This window comes from Cheilinus undulatus, linkage group 6 (assembly GCF_018320785.1).
Source record: "Cheilinus undulatus linkage group 6, ASM1832078v1, whole genome shotgun sequence".
NCBI classification, from domain to species: domain Eukaryota; kingdom Metazoa; phylum Chordata; class Actinopteri; order Labriformes; family Labridae; genus Cheilinus; species Cheilinus undulatus.
The window spans coordinates 30,317,620-30,338,846 of NC_054870.1; the positions used below are offsets into that span (position 1 = coordinate 30,317,620).

The 21,227-nt window shown below is 38.0% G+C and overlaps 1 protein-coding gene across 3 annotated transcripts in view; it reads right to left on the reverse strand.

Moving 5' to 3' along the window:
* The window catches only part of ccser2a (coiled-coil serine-rich protein 2a), an 83,370-nt gene that overhangs the window by 23,904 nt on the left and 38,239 nt on the right, over positions 1-21,227 (reverse strand). For all 3 annotated transcript variants that reach the window (XM_041789104.1, XM_041789105.1, XM_041789106.1), the window contains exons 4-8: positions 14,297-14,390; positions 10,678-10,786; positions 10,335-10,515; positions 5,708-5,773; positions 5,486-5,608 (exon numbers count right to left, since the gene is read on the reverse strand). In XM_041789104.1, the coding sequence (XP_041645038.1) occupies positions 5,486-5,608; positions 5,708-5,773; positions 10,335-10,515; positions 10,678-10,786; positions 14,297-14,390 (573 nt within the window). The remainder of the gene's footprint in view (positions 1-5,485; positions 5,609-5,707; positions 5,774-10,334; positions 10,516-10,677; positions 10,787-14,296; positions 14,391-21,227) is intronic.

Sequence of the window (21,227 nt, forward strand, 5' to 3'; positions counted from 1 at the left end):
TCCCACTCTTAAGATGAAGGGAACTACAGTCCATAAGGAAGCTCAGCTGTGTTTAACTTCCTGTATGGTATGCTTCTATCAATATCTCTTTGACTTAAATCAGATCAGAGATGACTCTCTTAGTGTGAAATTGAAAATGAAAATGTGGAAAGTTAAAAACAATCCGTTATTGACCTGGTGCTGGTGTTGTGCTGAGAAAAGCATCTAAGGATCTCATGTATCTCCCCTGTGCAATAATTGTAAATTCGATACACAGCAGAGCTTAAAATGATGATGATGATGATGATGGTTTTGTGATGGTTTATTATCTAAACGGTCTAATGTTTGTCTTTATGCTATGTCCTTACTGATTTTAGACTTAATAGAAGAAGTATTCTGTCAAGTGACTAAGGTCTGGTCATTCTTTCTTGATTGATACTATGACGACACCCCCTGCTGTCTGGCGGCTTCTTGAGAACAGCATCCCAGGTGTGGGGCAATATCAAAGGGGCCTGTTTCTGAATCTCAGTGGATATCCTGATCCACAGATGGGTCAGATAATCCAGATGAAACCTGCATAAAATCAGCTGATAAGACAGGCCACAGCAACATCATGTGACTCTTCTGAGGAAGACAGGAACTTAGCAGTCAAAACATGTCAAGGTAACACAAACTCTACTCGTCTGTCAATAAGAAAAGTGCCAGAATTTGGCACACCTAACAGCTGATTCAGAGGAAATATTTATTACTGGGCAGAAGTCAATGTTGGACAAACTCTTATCTGTTTTTGTGGTCAAACACAGAGGAAAATGCAGGGAATATGGGACTAATACACTTAAAAGATTGATGGAAGACAGGGTATCAGTATCAGCCATCAGCCTAATTTCAAACATCAGTATAGGCATTGACCCTTAATTTTACAATCAGTGCATCTCAAATTAAATTTGGTAAGCAGCCAGATGTATCATTACCTTCTTTTTGGTCAAAGCATGAAAAAAATGTGAAAAACAACACTGTTACCATTATGTATCACATTATTTACATCTGTATTAACAATGTATTGATTTGTATTTTAATAATTGGTTTTCATGCTTTTGTTTTGGTAGATCTGATAATGATGGAAGGAAAACACCGTAGGACAAATGTTCTGTCAGAGGTGGCCCACCCGGAAGAACGCTATATGCTAGAAGCATTTAAAAGCTACTTGGAAGTAATAAACACAAATGATCAATGGTTTTAAAATTTTGGATTCTTTATCACTGTTTTTTATAGCCAGAATTGCAAATTATTACAATATCTTTTATTTTAATAAGGGTCAGCATTAAAAGGTGCCAAAGTTTTCAAAAGAAACAACACATCTTCAGTCAAAATTTTAACCCAAAGCAAACAAAAGCAAAAGAGACTGTGCAATGGTAGTCCATTGAAATTTGAAGGTCAGCAAATGACTATATTTCTCACTTCTATTAAGCATCTCATAAACATGCAAACCTTTTGTCAATGTCCCTTTTAAACATGCAAATGAGGTGGCACTGTCTAAACTGCACAGATTGATTGGCAATGATTCATTGTGTTTGCACAACTTAGTGAGCAGGACTTTGGAATATTTGGTCATTAAAAACAAGAATTTTCCTCATTTGGGCTGCCTAATAATTCTGCTTTTGTTGCTGTGGTAATCTAACAGATGTTGATAACATTTGATTTTTCCTAGTGTTACGCCAAAACTTCGGCTGCACAGCGGCACCGGCGTTATCGCTGTTGCCTCACAGCAAGAAGGCTCCCGGTTCGCCTCCCGGTCAGGGCCTTTCTGTGCAGAGTTTGCATGTTCTCCCTGTGCATGTGTGGGTTCTCTGCACGTACCAGGTTTCCTCCCACACCAAAGACATGCTTGTTAGGTTAATTGGTGACTCTAAATCTGTATGTCAGCCCTGCGACTGGCTGGCAACCAGTCCAGGGTGTACCCCGCCTCTTGCCCAGTGACAGCTAGAATAGACTCCAGTACCCTGTGACCTCTAAAGGGATAAGCAGGATAGAAAAATGATAAGATAAATACTGAAATTTAAAATTCTTGGATTGTGGAAACCCTACACATGACCACTGTGGTTTTTATAGTCCTCGAGTCCCAAATTCCAGGCCTTGTATCATTCTTGGTCCTTCACTCTCCTCCATTCAAGAGTCTCTTCATCATATCTATCGCTTTTATCAGACTCATCTATGCTACAGTACTTTTAGTAGAGGGTCTCTCAAAGTGTGTACTACATCACTAACCATATTCTTCTCATCGTAAAGAGAATGCGGTTTCCTTAACCACTCAGGAGCTCCTTGATGAAAGATCTGTAACTGCAAGTACATGTTCATTCAAAGGAATGTAAGGTCTGCATATGCGCTTGTGTTTCTCCATTTCCTGTCTGACTACCAGTCTTTATTTATGACATGTTTAATGTACGGTGTCTAAAGTGGAACCCTGTATTTCTAGTGTCCTTGGTGTTCTTTTTATAAAAAACATACAACACAAATTGCAAACCTGCCTCATTTGTCTTCATTAGATATCTTCACCCAGTCTTTCTGAAAAACTTGGGACATTGGGAAAAACTTGAATATAACCCCAAGGTGATCATTTATATGTGAAATCATTTAACAAACCTGTTGCAAGTTCCCCCAATGTATAGTAAGATTTTCCAACTGATGTTTTCTTAAGGATTTTACAAGTTTTACATTTGTTTAGGTCTAACTCCTTTTTGATTTACAGAGAAATATTTCTTACTAACTACTGATGAACATCTTACATTTGAAGAAATAAAAGTTTTTTTTTTTAATCAAACTTTACAGCTAAAGTGCTATGAGCTATCCTCAAAGTTAAATATTGTTGTGACTGTTATAAAACTTGCATACAACTGTGAAAATATTTTTTGTCCTATTTCAACTATGGTGCAGGAGTTTGAGGTTGCTGTAATCAATCTAAATGTGAGGTTGTTCAGAATAGAGCTACTCAGTGTTTTCTAAGTGGGAATTTAAATGCTTAAAAACCCACTAAAATGGTGATATGAGTTTGAACCATTTGAAATGAGGCTTTTGGTAGACAAGGTCCAACTGCAGAATAGTTTGATCAATATGCCAGATAGAAGACTGACTAAACAAATATTTAATAGGGACAATTATTATTCTTGGGCTAGAGAATTAGCAACAATATTTGCAGAGGCAGGTCCCCAGTATGTATCAAAATAGATTAAGGTGTAGTGTCAGCCGAATTAACTCAACCTTTTGAAAGTAAAAAACACAAGTGGTTTGAAGAAGTTTTGTGTAAACCAAATTAAGGACTTAATCTAATCAAAAAAGTTCATAGTCCAGAGCTTTATGTCACTCCTAACATAACCAGAGCTCAGAGGTCTGTCTGAACTCAGCTGAGATCTGGTATCTTTCTCTGGCATCAGAAATGGGCTATTTCCACTCAGTCCCTGAGGAAGACTGAAAGTGTGCTTTTTGTGATTTGGGGTAAGTTGAAAGTTAAACCTTTTATCTTGCTGTCCCTTGTACTATAATTTAAGATATCAGCTTCTCTGTAAAATGGCTGCAGACTGTCAAGATTTGTTTTATATGTCTATGAATGTTTACATACGCAGTGTTTCAGGTCGGCAAATTTGTGTTAAACGATTTCTGACACTTTATGTTTGAAAATAAAAAATATAGCAGCTGCTTCATTAGGGATGAAGCTTTAGTATCCAAGGATGAACACTATGTTAATATTTGATTTGACATTGTTTGACATTAACTGTCATTTACACTAATTTTATTAGAAAAAGAAAAAGGCATTTGGGATTTTTTTATTTGAAAAGTTTATTTCTAGGGCGGATGGATGAGGACTTTTCTATGAATTAGTTTTTTTGTACCTTTTAACTCTCTAGCTGAGTGTTTCTATCCAGAATTGTTTTATGGCAATATCTTGATCCATCCAATTTCTACACCAGTTTTCCCAACCAGGGTGGTGGGGGCCCACACCCTGGACTGGTTGCCAGCCAACACACAGAGACAAGCAACCAGACACCTACAGCTACACCTAAGGCCAATTTAGAGTCACCAATTAACCTAACAAGCATGTCTTTGGTCATAGGAGAAAGCTAGAGTGCACAGAGAGAACATGCAAACTCCGCACAGAAAGGCCCCAGGAAACAAACTATGAGACAAACCATTCTTGCTGTGAGGCAACAGCACTACCCCTGTGTCGCCATGTGTATCCTTTCATCCCTCTGTTTTTTAAGTCCTTTCATGGTATCTTTTGCTTGTGTTTTTTTTTAATGATCTTTTAATTTCTATGCAGATAGCACTTCAACATGATATGTCCTTGAACTCCACTCAGTGGTCACTCCTCTAAATCTAGAGTTACTCAGGTTTTATGTTAGACACTTCCCTTGTCTCTCTGTCAATAGCTGTTTATTAAAAGCAACATGACCATCTATCTTACTCACTGGTGTTGTTACCCTATTGGCTGGTATATATACAGTATGTGTGGATATATCTGGTTGATTACATTTATGTTTTTTATATCTTTTGACTTTTGTTCACTTTTTTAAAATCTCATACTACTATTTTTAAATGATGTCTGCAATGTTTCTTGATGACTCTCATGAAGCCAAAACATTGTTCTCCTAACTAAAAAAGTTGCTGGAGGTTTTGATTTCCGTCAAGGCTTTATCATCCTCCGTGCTCCTTGGAAGTTGGTGAAATTGTGCCAGATCTACCTCAGCTCTCTTTTGATGTCAGTGTCCCAACTTATTGTAGAGATTCTACAGCTATCATATCCAAAAAAGCACTGACTTTCTAAAAACAATTAAATTCCTCAGTTTCAATATTTGATACTTTGTTTTAGTGCATTTTTTTAAACAAATACAGTTTTAGTGGTAAAAACATATCACATTCCATTTTCATTTACATTCAACTCAAAATATTAAATTCATCATGATTCTGATGTAAAACTGTGATTTGCATTGGCTAATATTCCTCTAAGTCATGACCTTATCTGTGTCTGGCTCCCCTAATGACTCGTTATCCACTTATCCTTTTAACTCATAGCAGAATCCACATTTTTTATCAGACAGCAGACCATTGGCAAAAAATTAACAAGCTTTTTATAAGAAAAAGCTGAAGCAGTTTAATTTCTGTCACAGTTAAAGGCTGAGAGGAGATCAGAACCTGTTATGAAAGATTTCAGCAAATTTCATTTAAGAGAACATAATTTTGATCAAACACACATCTTCACCAGCTATTATCCAACTAATTCAATGATATTTAAGTATAAAATAGAGCGCTTCATTGAGCTGTGAGCTATCCTCACAGTGCATAGATTCACCGTCAGACTGTTTCCTCTTTTTGTTAGCACCTGTAGATGTTTTCTTTCTTCTAGCAGAATCCCAAATACAGGTATTGATTGATTTGCCTGTATATTTCAAAGAGCTAAGCACACAGTAATTTTATCAAACTTTTCATTGAATGAGTTCTGTACACACACACTCACCATTTGTTCCTGCTGATGATGTTGTTGTAGTTGTTGGCACTGCAGTGTGAGCTGAGCGATGGTCTTGTCTCGACTCCTGAGCTCCTCTCTGAGAACCTGCACTTCCTTAATCAGCTCCCCTAGCTGAAAACAAACACACATACAGTATACTGTAAGCTGTAGTGGACTATCACATACACAACTAATCAATCATCTCTGTAAAGCTAAGGTAAAGTTTCTTACTTGTGTTGCAGTGGTATTGTCTTCAATGTCCTCAGGAACTTCAGCTAAAGAATCTGAATCCTCAAGCTAGAAGCAAAAAAACCCCAAACATAAACACATACAAACACACGTACAGAGAAACAAGCATACACACAGATACAGGAAAAAAACATAGTGAGATGGATCAATGGCTACTGCCCAAGGCAAAGCTGAAAAGAAAAATATCAGTAGGACTGAATAGGTTTGCTCTTTAGCACATTCATTCTGCTGACCGTGAACTGCTGGCCATCGATGTTACACACCAGAAGCAGAGCAGCTGAGTTTGTTTTTGAACATTAAATCTATTTACTTCCTCAAGTACAACCTTAATGACTACGTGTAAGAAAGTGCAGCTGAGTGTGTTTTTCCCCCAAAAGTATGTCCAGGTTTCATCTTGTGCACAAAGAATAATCAGTAAAACAGACTGAATGAATTCTGCTAAATCAGTAATAAAGAAAAGCTAGGTCTTTAATTGTGTATAGTAGCCTACTTACGGCAGCTATGGAAAAGGACATCCAAAAATGTGTAAATACAGTAATAAAGGAATGGATTTAACTTAAAAATGTAATTTTGTTGAAATGATCAATACTGCTCTCATTTACTTGAGTATGATTCAAATCATGAGAGTTCATTGCACCCTCTCCCTATTAAGGTCAGTTAGACGAATGCAGTCAGAGTGGGATCGTATATAACGAGCTGTGTTGGATATCTGAATGTTCACACAGTAAGTAAATAAATAATACAAAGCAAAAATTGATCAGGATTCAGCAAGCTGGAGGCTCATTTAAAGTCACTGCCTTGAGCTCAAAATAACACTGCAAAAGAAAAACAACAATAAAGTAACACAGAGGCTAACAGAAGGATATTTGGAGGCTTTACAGCCAAAGGGTTCTTTACTAATTGCAGTGAAAATGGTGTTTACACATGTAAAGGAGATTTGTTTAAGATGCAAATACAAATACCACCTTTATGCAAGGCAAGTGTAGCACTTTCCACAACAAAGCAATTCAGTAAAGCCTGAGTTCTCAACTGCTGGTTGCAACCCAAAAATTGATTTTGAAGCAATTTTTAGTGTGTCGCAGATGTATGCTTGACAAAAATGTGGCAAAATTCTATGAAATGCTTTTTATTTTGAAGGATATGTTTCCATTGCTTTATTCCATCGCAATTTTGCTCCATTTTCATTTACATATTTGGTCATGGGAAAAAAATGTTGGAAAGTTTGGGTCGTGATTTTTTCTCAAGGAGGTGATAGTGGGTCCTGTTGCTCGACTAAGTGAGAACCACTGCTAAAGAGACAGAAGTTAATTGAAAGCATACAATATGATTTCATATTACAGGCCATATAAAGTAAGGTGACTGCACTTAGGTTGTGTGACTGTCTCTTATGTTAGTGCACATACATTATATTGACAAAAGTATTCACTCATCTATCCAAATAATTGAAATCAGGTGTTCCAATCACTTCCATGGCCGCAGGTGTATAAAATCAAGCACCTAGGCATGCAGACTGTTTCTACAAACATTTGTGAAAGAATGGGTCGCTCTCAGGAGCTCAGTGAATTCCAGCATGGTACTGTGATAGGATGCCACCTGTGCAACAAGTCCAGTTGTGAGATTTCCTCGCTCCTTAATAATTCACAGTCAACTGTCAGTGGTGTTATAACAAAGTGGAAGCCATTGGGAATGACAGCAACTCAGCCACGAAGTGGTAGGCCACGTAAAATGACGGAGCGGGGTCAGCGGGTGCTGAGGCGCATAGTGCGCAGAGGTCGCCAACTTTCTGAATACTCAATCACTACAAGACCTCCAAACTTCATGTGGCCTTCAAGATTAGCTAAAGAACAGTGCGTAGAGAGCTTCATAAAAAGGGTTTCCATGGCCGAGCAGCTGCATCCAAGCCATACATCACCAAGTGCAATGCAAAACTTCGGATGCAGTGGTGTAAAGCACACCGCCACTGGACTCGGCAGAACGGTACTTGTCTGACTGCATTGTGCCAAGTGTAAAGTTTGGTGGAGGGGGGGTTAAGGTGTGGGTTGTTTTTCAGGAGCTGGGCTTGGCCCCTTAGTTCCAGTGAAAGGAACTCTGAATGCTTCAGCATACTAAGAGATTTTGGACAATTCCATGCTCCCAACTTTGTGGGAACAGTTTGGGGATGGCCCCTTCCTGTTCCTACATAACTGTGCACCAGTGCACAAAGCAAGGTCCATGAAGACATGGATGAGAGAGTTTGGTGTGGATGAACTTGACTGGCCTGCACAGAGTCCTGACCTCAACCTGATAGAACACCTTTGGGATGAAATAGAGCGGAGACTGAGAGCCAGGCCTTCTCGTTCAACATCAGTGTGTGACCTCACAAATGCGCTTCTGGAAGAATGGTATAAAATTCCCATAATCACACTCCTAAACCTTGTGGAAAGCCTTCTCAGAAGAGCTGAAGCTGTTACAGCTGCAAAGGGTGGACTGACGTCATATTAAACCCTATGAATTAAGAATGGGATGTCACTTAAGTTCATATGAGAGTCAAGACAGGTGAGTGAATACTTTTGGCAATACAGAGTAGCTGGCATCTTTTAGCCCTCTCTTTCCCTTCCCTGTTGCTTAACCTCCTTAGATCCTGAATGAACATATGAGGCCAATAAATTTGTTTTTCCTACAACATGGTTATAATTTCTACTTTTAGAATTTTTGAGATATTTGTCCATAATATCAATTGAAGTTTACCTAATTAGGTTGAAATGTTGGAATATTTCTATGAAATTTTGAGGAATTTTCATGGGCAATTTGGGGATATCTTTGTATATTTTGGAGAGTTTTTATTGGAAGTTTGAGGGGAAATTTGCTTTGGAATTTTTTGAGTATTTTCATTAGTATTTGTTTTTTATTTTTGTAAATTCTGGGGGATTTGGGAGGGGGGGGTCCATTGAAATTTTAAAAAATTTTCATGGGTTATGGCTAGGGACTTTGTTTGGGTGTTTGGGAGAATTTTTAATCAACGTTTTTGCAGATATTCAGGAATTTAAGATGTAAGAAATTGCCTGTAATTTTTCAGGAATTTCCGTTGAATTTTTGGGGAAACATCTGTTATGGAGAAACAAAAAAAATGACAATGAAAATGAATGAAAATTCACTGAAACATGTGGGGAATATTTAAAGAAATCATGGGGTACTTTATATGAGCCACTGTAAAATATTTAAGAATTTTCAAAGAAAATTTAAGGTAAAACCATTGAAAATTGTAGGGATTTTTTAAGGAATTTGGAAAAGAAAATTTCCAGTAAATATAAAACTTTTAGTGTAAATGTTGTCCATGGTTGGCCTTAACAAGTCCTTGTGGTCCATCATCGAAATGACTCCCCCATTCTGCTCTCAATGACTGACTCTATTTCTGACTCAAAGAAGACCCACAACATCTGACCAACTGGCAAACACTCAGTCAAAATATCAAAATCAATTTCTGTTTAAAGACAAGACTGAGCTTTTAACCTTAACAAGTTCTACTGATCCCAAATAAGTGGGAAAAACTAAAAATGTGATCGATGTGATCCAAACAAAAGCCCAGCTCTTAGGAGGGCTATGGTTTTCTCATACTGACAAACTGACCAGAAGAAATCTTTTAAGTGATCAGTTTCACAAACGCTTGACTATATTATACAAAGGTCGAAATGCAGGAACATGGACAGAGTTAAATCACATAAAAAAATCTAATACCACAAGTGTGATAAAGATAGGCAGAGTTATGTTATTTGTTCTGGGTATTTTTGCTTTACCCATAACCACCCATTTCCTTTTGCACAGAAGAAAGAAACATATCATGACATAATTTAACAAACAAAATATGAACACTTTGTCCTTACTAAAAACCTCTGAGCATTTTCTTGTAAATTATTCAGACCATCCCTACAACATCTTAATTCTATCAAGAAGTTTGGATTTTTAATCCAGTTTGTATTGGAAAGTCAAAAAAATGTCTTTTGGCCACAACATTAAGGGGCTTATTTGACAATGGGACATGAATTCCTAAGATCTGAGCAAGATTTCAGGTTATCCAGGTACCTTCAGTGTTAACTGTTAGCTTCCCACTTAGGTAAATCATCACAGTAACCTATGCTGAACACCCAACCTGTTTTTTATGTAAGTTCTTCCCACATTTTTGTGACAGCTGTGTTTATTCTTCGTTTGAATCATGTGTTTATTGCTTTCATCTGCTCAAACTTAACAAACTGAATGATAACCAGTTTTGTGTGGCTGATTAGCGTGATCTCCTTTGCTTGGGTTCGAGTGGCCAGAAAACCAAAGCATACCTTGGTTATGTTGAGCAAATTTCACAGTATTACCCTCTATAACGTGGCCTTGTAAAAGGACAAAAACAAAAGCATGCAACTTTGACATGATCAGACATAATCAAGAGGTAATAGAGGAACATCTAAAACATGTAACTGTCTGTGCTAGACAGATGTATTATGAGTCTTTTTGCATGTTTTTTCATGTGCACGTCTGCAGTATCATGTGTTCGAAGTGTTGTATTATGTGAAAGTTTTGGCACAAGAGTGAATGATGCACATATTTGTTGATTCGCTTTACTCTTGGCAAACATGAGTCCTACCTGCAGTAGTGTTTTGAGCCTGAGCAGTTGGTTCTTCAGGGAACTGCAGTCCTGACTCATATGTTTGAGAGTAATTTCATCCAGAGCCGACACATAGCTATGCTGCCTGCCTTCAGAGGGGACCGACTGTGAAGAGATCCTTGAAGCCTTGAGACCATCATAGTGCTGGTAGACATTGGCCCTGAGACAGAGACAAATAACCAGAGAGAGACACAGTCACAGAGGGTCAACAGATGGAAGGAAAAAGTGATGCACACTTTTTCATGTGTTTCAACTTTTGAAAATTCAGGGGTTTTTTTGGTCATTTTCTAATGACATGTTTTATCTTCACAGCCTGACTGACCTGCTATCATTGTGGAAGTTTTCTGGTCCACTCCAGCGGTGGTGTTTACGTCGCTGTCCCTGCCGACCAGCCCTCTCTGAGCGCTCAATGTGAGACATCCTGTCAGAGTCTATAGGAAGACAATTATACGGTGAGCAAGGGTAAAGAAACTTAAAAGCTTGTCTGAAACAAGTAACCTTGCAAAGCAGATGTACACGCCCGTTTCCATGTTTCTCACTGGCGAATCCATCTTGCAAAGCTCCGGTCTTAACCATTTGGGCCTGGTTAGAAAGTAACAGGACCAATCAGCGACACAGGGCAGTATTTTCAGGCCAGCGGAGTCGTGACGTAAGCAAGCGTTAACAAGAGGCCAGTGCCATTATGGTGGAGGACATTAGCATGGATGCTGCTGAAGTTTTATCAGAACTTGACGACATTTCTCCAGTAAAAGAAGAACAAAGAACAGCACTGAGTTGTTTTCTTTTCAAAAAGACAAAAGTCATGTACTAACATGTCTATAGTCGCCATGATTCACCGTATTCCCATAGGCCGGTTATTCCTTGGTAGCTGCGCACATGCACCTTGGTTGTGGCTACGTCACGTGTTTTGTTGCTCTGATTGGCCGGTAAAGATGTGACAGACAGAATGTTCATCCAATCAACCTTTCGACTTTTTTTTTCAAAGGCTCTGCCCTTTCCCGAACGCTGTATCTCGAAGGTTTTCCAGATGGATGTGTGAAACAAATCCATCTGGCCTGTCAGGTTATGAAACAAGAGGATGGTAGAAAGAATTAAACAACATATACACTGTGCTGTCTGGCATGGAAATTTTAAGGCCAGGCTTTGTGATACAGTTGTAGTGTAGAGAATAAAAAATCCATTTCTGCTTCTGGGGTTACTCCTTGAAACGAAACTAGCACATGCTTGCGACTGAAGATGAGCACTCTTTTCCAAAGGTTACAATTTATTTGTCTTCTATTTTCTCCCCCATCCTTCTGCCAACACTAAGGTTCACACACAGAGAAAAAAGGAAAACTACAAATCAATTTTTCATATCTTGTGGTAATGAATACGGCTGTGTATATTCCAAATATATCTAAGAATATCTGCATATAAATCATGATCTCATACATCTCATTCCCTGTTTCTCTCAACTTCTGCACCTTTTCAATGCAAACACAGGCTTGCACACACACAGTGATGGGCCATTTCACTTTCAAGGAGGTAAAAAGGGCACAGTATTTGGTGACACTCAATAGCATACAGCTGTGAAATGAACCAGGACCGCAACAGAATTGACAGCTAACAGAGCGCGACCTTCCGGAAATCAAAAGGACCCTTGACTTTTATATGCTAGAGAAGAAGGGGAGAAAGAGGGAAAATAAAAGAAGGATAAAGAAATACTGGAAGATTGAAGGACCCGGTCCGAGGCATGCGGCAAGAGGTGGTTAAAATACTTTACCCTGAGTGTTCCCACATAGCAAACAAGCTGAACTTTTACATTCCAGGGGACTTGAGTGCTGCCAATAACTTCTTTCCCCTCAAGAAAAGTCCTCTAAAAGTAACACAATAAGAAAATATTCCAACTTGGAAAAAATAAATCCATAAAGGCAGAGAAGCTCAGACTGGAGCAGAGAGAAAGGATCCTTGTCTAGTGCTGGTGGGAAGTTAAAGGGCCAGAGAATTTCCAGTTTCACTCTGCCTGAGTCTGTCTTTGTTGACAGTCTTGTTTTTGTGGATACTCCCTAGGAACTGGAACTGGGGAGAGATGACTGTGGTGGTGGAAGCAGCTGAGGTGGCTGGTTTGCGTCCAAGCTTAAGAGTCACCAGCTGAGGCAGGCATGGGAGAAAAACTGAGGCCTCTTTCCCGTCACGGGGCCTGACAACTGGATGAAAATATTACAGGAGGCCCCTTCTACCCTTCTCTTTTTTTTACTCTTGTTCTCCTCTTACCCTCTTCCTGTTGTGTGGCAGTGTAAGGAGGAAGAAAACACCCTTCCGTATCCCACGTCTCAGGGCCGGCCCTGTGGGCTGGGTCAAACTGGACACTTTAGCATGTCTTGCTTTCTCCCTGCCCCTCGTGACACTTACTTTAACCATGACATAGAGCGCTAAAAATACGATTGCTTCCCAAAAAAGGAGTAGGAGGGGATGAGACTCCAATTCACATTCCTCTCGTCTGTACATTCCTCTCTTTTGCTGTCTCTCTCTTCCTCTCTCTCTCTTTCACAAATACAAGGAGATCAATGTTTCTACTCTAAAGAATTACATGAGAGGTGTAAACCCGCCCCAGTAAGGTTTATTAGCTACACCTAGCTTAAACTAAGTTAATCTAAGCAGTAGGCTCGGAGTAAATTTTGCTTTTATGAAGGCTGTTAAATTCAATTTTTTGGCTGTTGATTCAGCTTTATGGCCCTTTGGGTAGCTGTAGTTTATATCAAGGTGGAATAAATATTGGAAAAAAAATCAGGAGTGAAGTGGATCATCTCCAAAAGGAATTACAATACCCAGCCTAAAAAATGACCATCAAGTTAAATCAACACCCTCTGAATGATAACCAGCACACATAAGCAGCACAGAGCATTATCTTTTTATACTGGCAAGTGTGTGTGCATATAGAGACATATGAGCCCTGTGCATATTTCATTCTGTGCTGTTTATTTTCCTACATACCACCTCTGTCAGGGTTGCAGTCGTCCCACATTACCTCAGACACATTAGCCATGAACGTAACTTTGATGGTGTTGCCTTCATGACTGACAAGAGAAAAATTCACTTCCTGGAATTCATTATGTATCATGACAGGTGAGGTCAGTATTCCTCAGCCTTTCTTCTCCTCCTCCCATGTAAGTGACACACACTATCTGATGAATCCATAATAACCTTGTCAACACTGTTATTATGTGGAAATAAAGTGACCTGATTACCTTTAAATCCCACAAAGAAGCCAGTCGACAAATGGGTGAATGATTGCATTTACAGAGAGGGAATGATGACAGAGACGACTCTTTACAGATACCTTATCAAGACGAAAGTAGGTGGTTTAGAATTGAAAAGCTATTGAACTAATCATGCTAACACCATACTGCTGTTTTCAAGCCAGTTGGATGTAAAGCTGTTTTCTGCTCTGGTATCATACACATTAGTGTGTGTGTGTATATGATCATTTTTACAGAGTCAGACAGAGCAGCTGGCTTAATGCCACTTCAAGACAGCTGCCTAGCTGTCTTTCACGGTCAGTTTGTTTGGCAGTGTACTATATTTAATATGTAACAAAATATTAAAAGAGCAACAGCACATAATCCATTAAAAGCTTTTAATGGATGTTACAGAGAATAAAATTTGCACCCAAAGGCAAGGCTGGATTCCATTTATTCAAGCCATTGCATGCTGTAAAAAGATGTTGCTGGAAATAGCATGCTCAGACCTTGGTAAAGCATTAATTTACAATTAAGATCAGAACTGTTTTGCTGCAGGTGTCTGCTTATTGGAAAATAATGGACAGCCTCCAGCCAACAAAACGGAAGTATTTGTCACGGCCCTGGAATAACCTTACAAATGTAAACCCTGTGTAAATAAAAAGAAATCTGCAGTTATATTGAATGTGGTGTGTCTGTATGTGTGTGTCGGTGTGTGCTGACCATGCAGTCCATCTTCAGGAAGGTCCACATCCAGCATGAGGTCATCGTCATCCAATTCTCCGTTTCCCTGGGGGTCCAGGTTGTTCAGGATATCCTGAAAAGCACAAAAAGAGAATCACAGGTAAAGCGGGCTTCATTGTAAGGCATTAGATAACATAACAGGCACATTATAGAAACATTATGAGTGCATTAGAGTCATTTTATCATTCTGCCTCAGGGACAGAGTGTTTTTCTCTGTTAGACCCACTACTGGGAGTGAAATATCCAAACCTCGGGGGCCAGATACATAAAACTGTGAGAGATTCAGAAACAAACAAAATGAGCATACAGTGCACAAAAGCACAAGAATCCCAATGCCATCTTTTCCTGAATAATGAAACCGTGATAACATATTTTGTCGCACTGTCACGGAATTGTATACAGAGACAGAAATCCCACGTCTTCAATTAACAGTAAATGGAAGCTCAGATATCTCTGTTGAACCTTGTTTTTGACATATTTCATGATCCCTCTTTTATTCTGGCATAACAATATTTTCCAATAGAGTTTTGTGATATGGGATATCATTATGGGGAAGAATTGGTCAAGGCCATAGGAATACTACGTGCTAATTTACTTATAGTCACACAACTAAAACTACTTGAAACTATGAAACTAAGACAATACTGAGACAATTCATTTTAAATTGCATTAAAACTTATTTTTACACTCACTTTTTAATTCATTTTCTTCAACTATGTACTTTGGTTACGTCTTCTTTAACCCAGTCCATGTCAGAAGACAGTTTGGCGCACTTTGTCACCTACCAAAGTATGAGGGCAACTGTATGGTTGTTTAACAGGTATATAGATGAGGATGAAATTATTAGCCCCTCTATGAAAATTTCAGTTTTCCAAAGTATTTCCCAAGTGCTGTTAAAAAGATCAAATAATTTTCATCACAGCATTTCCAAACATCCTAGTTTTGTTTTGGATGCCTACATCAGTTTACTTTAAACAAAGAAACAAAACTGTTTCACAAAACCAAAAACTACCAGGGTCTAAATTATTAGCTCCCTTTGGAACTGACCTTTTTTGTTGAGCAAATAGCACAAACCACTGTAGTGTAAGGATGTACTTTAACTTTGTAATGCTCAAAGTTTGTTAAATAAAGTTAAAACTTGATTCTATATGCAACACCTGAGACATAATTTGGGTTACATGACTTAATGCACCTGGTAAAGCTGCAAAACACAAGAAAACAATGACACCACTAGCAAGACAGCCTGAAGTAGCATTGCCACCTGAAATGTATAGCATCTGCAGTATTTCATTATTCCTGGCATACAGCTAGATAATCTATTTCCCTGGTATAGATCATGTTTATTATTTGTGTTTCAATTACAGCAAAGACTGCATTTTTAAGTAGACTAAGAGCACTGTGTGGTGGTAATCGGAAGACCAAGTTTTTGTTTTCATCAAGCTGTTTTGGAGAACATTATTAGGTATGGCATAGCAGTATGGTGAGCCAAACTCTCTGTTCAGTTGAAATCTCAGCTTGCTCATCTGCAGACTAACATAAAGGTTGTAGGGAGAACTGAGAACCTTTGCCTACAGTCAATATATGAGCAGTTTGTTCTCAGTGAAGCAGTGAGTATTGTCTGACCAATTTCACATCATTCTGAGTATGAGCTTTCATCATCTGGCATACAAAACAGAGCACTCTATCAAAATTCTGAATTTGTCCATAGGTTGTAAGGGTTTTATACCATGCTGTGTTTAATGCAGATTTGTCTATTACAAGCAATGCAATATATGTTCTTCTGGTTTGCAATGGTATGTGTTTCTTTTTTTACATGTGGATTGTGTGTGTTTTTTTAAGTAATTCTTGTGCAGAAGCAGAAAACTTTGTGTAGCACTTGGAGCAAGGCTGCCCATAAGGGGGATAAAGGGGAGAACTTCTGGGGCCCAGCCAAATGGGAGGCCAGTGGAGGTGAGGAAAATCATGTTCCATTGTTAAGTTAAACTTATAAAAGAAAAAAACCATTAATTAATTTATCAATGCTGTAAAAAAAAAAAAGGCTATAGCCATTATAGAATGTAAAACCCTTTTTAATGTTTAAGGTGTGAACTGGCACATTGACTAAACCAAACTAAAACATTATCAAATAATTGTGAAAAGAGACAAAACAAAAAAACGGGTTAAAAGTGGAAAAAATTGGCAGAAAAAATTGGGTGAAAAGTGGTAACAAGGAGGCAGAAATGGGTAAACAGTGGCAAGAACAGGCTCAAAGAAACAAAAATGGGCTAAAAGTGCCAAAACTGGGTAAAAAACAGCTAAAATGGGCAGGAAATGGCTGACAGCTTTAACAAGTGGTAAAAATGGGGTAAAAGGTGCCAAAAATAGGTAAAAGTAAACGAAAATGAACAAAAAGTGGTAAAATAGGCTGCTAAAGCAATGAAAAGGGGTTAAAAAGTAGCAAAACTAGGTTTAAATGGGCAAAAATGGGTGACAAGTTGCAAAAAATTTGTCAAGATAGGCAAAAACAGTTCAACTGATGAAAAATGTTTAAAAAATATGGGTGGAAACATTGATGAAAAAGGGATTTGAAGTGGCACAAATTCGTTGTTTGAATATCAGAACCCACTAACAGCTTGACACACTTTTCAGCTCCAAAAGAAGGTACCTGTTAGCCAGGACATTAGCACCAATGCTACTACATTCATTGATACCCTCAATAGATCACAACTGAGGCGGGCCCATTCTCTGGGTTTTTCAGGAGCCCAGCCAATTCTGTGGGCAGAAGTGTATCGTATCATACTATGTCATCTAATTGTTGCTTTTGTCTGTACTTTGTGTGGTCACTGTCTTTTCTCCTCTTAGTTGTGTCTGTCCCCATCTTCTTCCAGCTGCCTTCCTCTGCCATTGTATCAAACAGTACCTAGATAGACAAACTGGCTTCTTTTTGGATGATGGCTGGTGTATGAACTAATGTGCAGCTGTGGCTAAGTAGGCAGAGTCAGTCTGCAATCAGAAGGTTGGAGGTTTAATTCTCAGCTCTTGCAGTCACATGTTGATGTGTCCTCAATACAGGATACAACTTGCACGTTTCAGGCCCTACACAAACACGGCGGCTATGTTGACTTGAAAGGTTTTTTTCTTATGTTTTGTGAGAAACCAACCTTATGGGAATAAAAAAGTGCACTATGACGTTGATTTTATTAGTTTTGTATTTCATTGTTGTTGTTATTCCCTTTATTTGAATTTTTTGACATTAATAATAATTTATGCTGCAGAATTCTACATTTTTAATGACATTATTCATTATGATTGTGTCACACTATGAACCCCAGCCGCAGACTATTCAGTACATTAAACTACAGATTTTTAAAGAAGCTTCTAGAAAACTATCCATTTATTATACATGATAAACACACATTCAAAACAATTCTTAATCACCCCAGAATATGCCACTAGTCTGTCTGCTGAGTTGCTGTCTGACGAATAATTCAAAGGATAGCCAAAAGCAAAGGAATAAATCAAAAGTTCAAAGCTTAATTTATTATTTTTGGGTGTGGATTTAGTGCTTCATAATACCAAACTGGCAGGGCTTTGGCTGGAAGAAACAAGCAAAACAAAAGAATAGCTCGTTATGGGATGGCTCACATGTTGCACAATTACTGACTGCTACTCAGAGTTTCTGGCTGTTTCAATAAGAAACAATGACAAAAAGATAATAAGAAATACACTTCTTTACTCCCCCTCTCAACCAAAATGTGGGAGGCATCTTTATTGTTCACATCAACCTGTCTTATCTATTTAATTTTTAAATTCTGCCTCACTTCTGTCTTCCACCCTGTTGCACTCTTCTCTGACCTTGTAGCTACCCTATTCAGATAATCAAGATTTAAGTACACAAGGTCAGAAAAATATTTGATGAACTGATTTTTTTTAATATTTCTAAAAGCAGAGTAGTCTTACTGGCAAAATACTCTTTTTACTCAGGAGCAGTTTGCTTCATGCCCACAAATGTCTAACAAAATAATCAAAATATAGACTTCTGATATGAAAACTGCAAATCTTTGATTTGTTGCCCTTTCCTTGGAACCTTTCAATGTAGAACTTTTCAGCTGTCTGGTGGGTTACCTCTGTGTGTGTCAAGAAAGACCTGCACCCTCTATTCAGGAAAGAAAATGCATAAGCAGCTCGACAGCAGTGGCTGCAAGTTTTCTACCAATGTATATGCTTTATTTACTCAGCCACAGAACCCTGAGGTGTAAGGCAAAACACAAAACAAAATCAGACATTTAGGTGTGCTAGTGAAAGAAACTCTACAAGAAGCATTATAAAGGCTCGTTAGGGTCATACTCCCTCACAGTTTAAGGTACAAGACCAGAGTGGAGAGCTGCTGGAGTGCTGAAAATAAAACACATTGCTATGTCAAAAGCAGCACTGTAGATGTCTGGTTGGACTACACAACCGTTAATTTATACCAGTAACAGTTGTCTTAAACATAACCTTAAAGCAAGTAAGAGGAGTTTTTAACTGATGATAAAACAAACAGAAATTAATGCAGATGCCTCTTTATGACCATCAAAAGCAAAAGAGATCGTCACAAGATTTTACCTGGTAATTTTATTGCCTGAAAATGCTGACAGGGGTAGGTATCAGGCAAGTGTTTATCCTCCAAAATAGTCTTGTTTTTTATCATTTTCATGGCTGTGGTTGTCAATAAGTATCATATTTCACTGCTATCCAAGAGTTACCACTTTGTTCATAAAGGGGAGGGGCAAAATTGATACAGATTGAAAATCCTTATAGGAGCTTTACAATTTTATTTATTCAACCTTTATTTAACCAGGATAAGACTCGTTGAGATCAAAAATCTCTTTTCCAAGAGTGTCCTGGCAAAATCAAAATGGACGTAAATAAAGATAGAAGTAGAATTTGCCGACAAGGGATATATCAAAAATGATTGCTGGTGACTTATCGAGAATCACCTGCAATGGGATGTGTGTTTCAGATTTTATCCATTTGCTTTCCTACATCTCATCCTACACTGTTCAATGCATTTTTTTAACACACACAGATTGTTTAGGTCACCCGTTACCCATTTTGATTTTTGACAGCAGTATAAACACCCCAAATGCCACTGTTTAAGCTTAATATTAATGACTTTTTTTTTCCTATTATAACCCAAAAACACAATATTGGAAATAATAAATTTTATACTATGAAACAGGTGCTATAAATTTTTGTACATTTAGACTGTTCTGCGTAGGATTTGACCTGTTACAGTTCAAGAAAACTCCACTGCCATTCAAGCAGCAGACCAGCTGCCTGCCACAGTGTGCCTTGTGCTCCAGCTAGCTTAAGTTTTAGCACAGTCAGAAATCGGCTAGTCCAGTACAAGATTTCTTTCCTTTCTTTAACACCATCTTGTCAGGAGTGCTGTGGAAAAAGTCCACTGGTCTCAGAAAAAGGATAAACAACTTTTCTCCCACCTTAGAAGAACGATGAGAGCCCTGCTCTCAACCCAAGACTTTTATCTTGTAACAGGGGAAGGAACTTTAATGGACCGATCTCTGCTCAGTGCTTACTTCTATATCTGTTGGACATCAGACTCTAATCACACTCTGCTATCACAAGTAAGAGGCTCTGATCTGGGCAGAAATAGCTAAAGAAACCATTTCATTTAAATTCATGGAAAGCTGCATTTGTCGTGTTATTGTCTCTGCTTATGAATTGTTGGTTTGCTTAGCTGTGCCCACATTTACCCAGTACAGTGCCTTTAACTACACAGTGACTGCTGTCAGAGGTTAAGTCTTGCCACTGGGTTTCTTTTTCGGGAAGTCATCATACTGAGTTTATAGACTCCTTAGCCTGAGCTTTTCTTTGTTCTCAGTAACATCTAAGAACAAAGAAAAGTTCTAAAATGTGAAAGCACATGTGACTCAGCCATTCGAAGACCATCAGCCATCTTGTTTTTCTATCTCTCTGACACCTTTACCACACTTTGTTTTGTTTGTCAATAGTTTGGTTGTTGTAGTTTAGTTATATATAAGTTATTTGTGAATAAATGTCATTGATAACAATTGATACTGATTTAATAGACTCTATTATAGATTTAAAGACAAGTTGTCTGTGATAATTGTGCGTAACACTGTAATACTCTGCTTGAGAGGGTCTCTGTACAATTCTATTAATCAAAATACCAATAATTATTAAATGCTTATCTTATTATTTAAATTGTAATTCTGAGACTGAAATTTACTCCTGCTTGGTTTATATTCCCTGATTCCAGGGTGGTGCCATGTTTATTATTAATCTTAATTAATAATTCTAATTAACTGTATTACTAATTATAAAAAATATTTTTAATATTTTAATAATAAACAAAATCTAGCAAAACCCCAACACAGTCATCTGTTGGTCTTTGAAAAGTCATGGGGTAATATGGAAAAAGTAAAACTGCACTTGAATGACAAAGTATGCTTTATGTTAGGAACATTGCTCATACAAATATCAGAGGCTGACTTGACAGTTTTGAAATCTGCATTCACATATACCTACAATTTAACAAAAAAAAATCACTAAATAAACAAAAATTGGCGTCTGCTAATTCAAGTTTAAATTAATCCAATGATAGAAAAAATGACCCTGCGGGAGAGAAGCAGGAGGAAACCCATTCATTTATGTGAAAGAGCAATGCATGATGTCTGTTTTCATGTCTCATGGAAAAATAAATACTATTGTGTGGTAATAGACATTTTTCCCTGAAACAATGTAGAACCTCAAAGAAATACACTCTCCCTGCCCTATAACATCAGGTAAGGATTAATTCATCTATTTAATGATGTCAGACAGGCTATTAATTGTACATTCTAAAAGACCTATCATTCAAATTTGATTATACACAACTGTTACACGCAAATTGCAGGCCCAGGTTTAA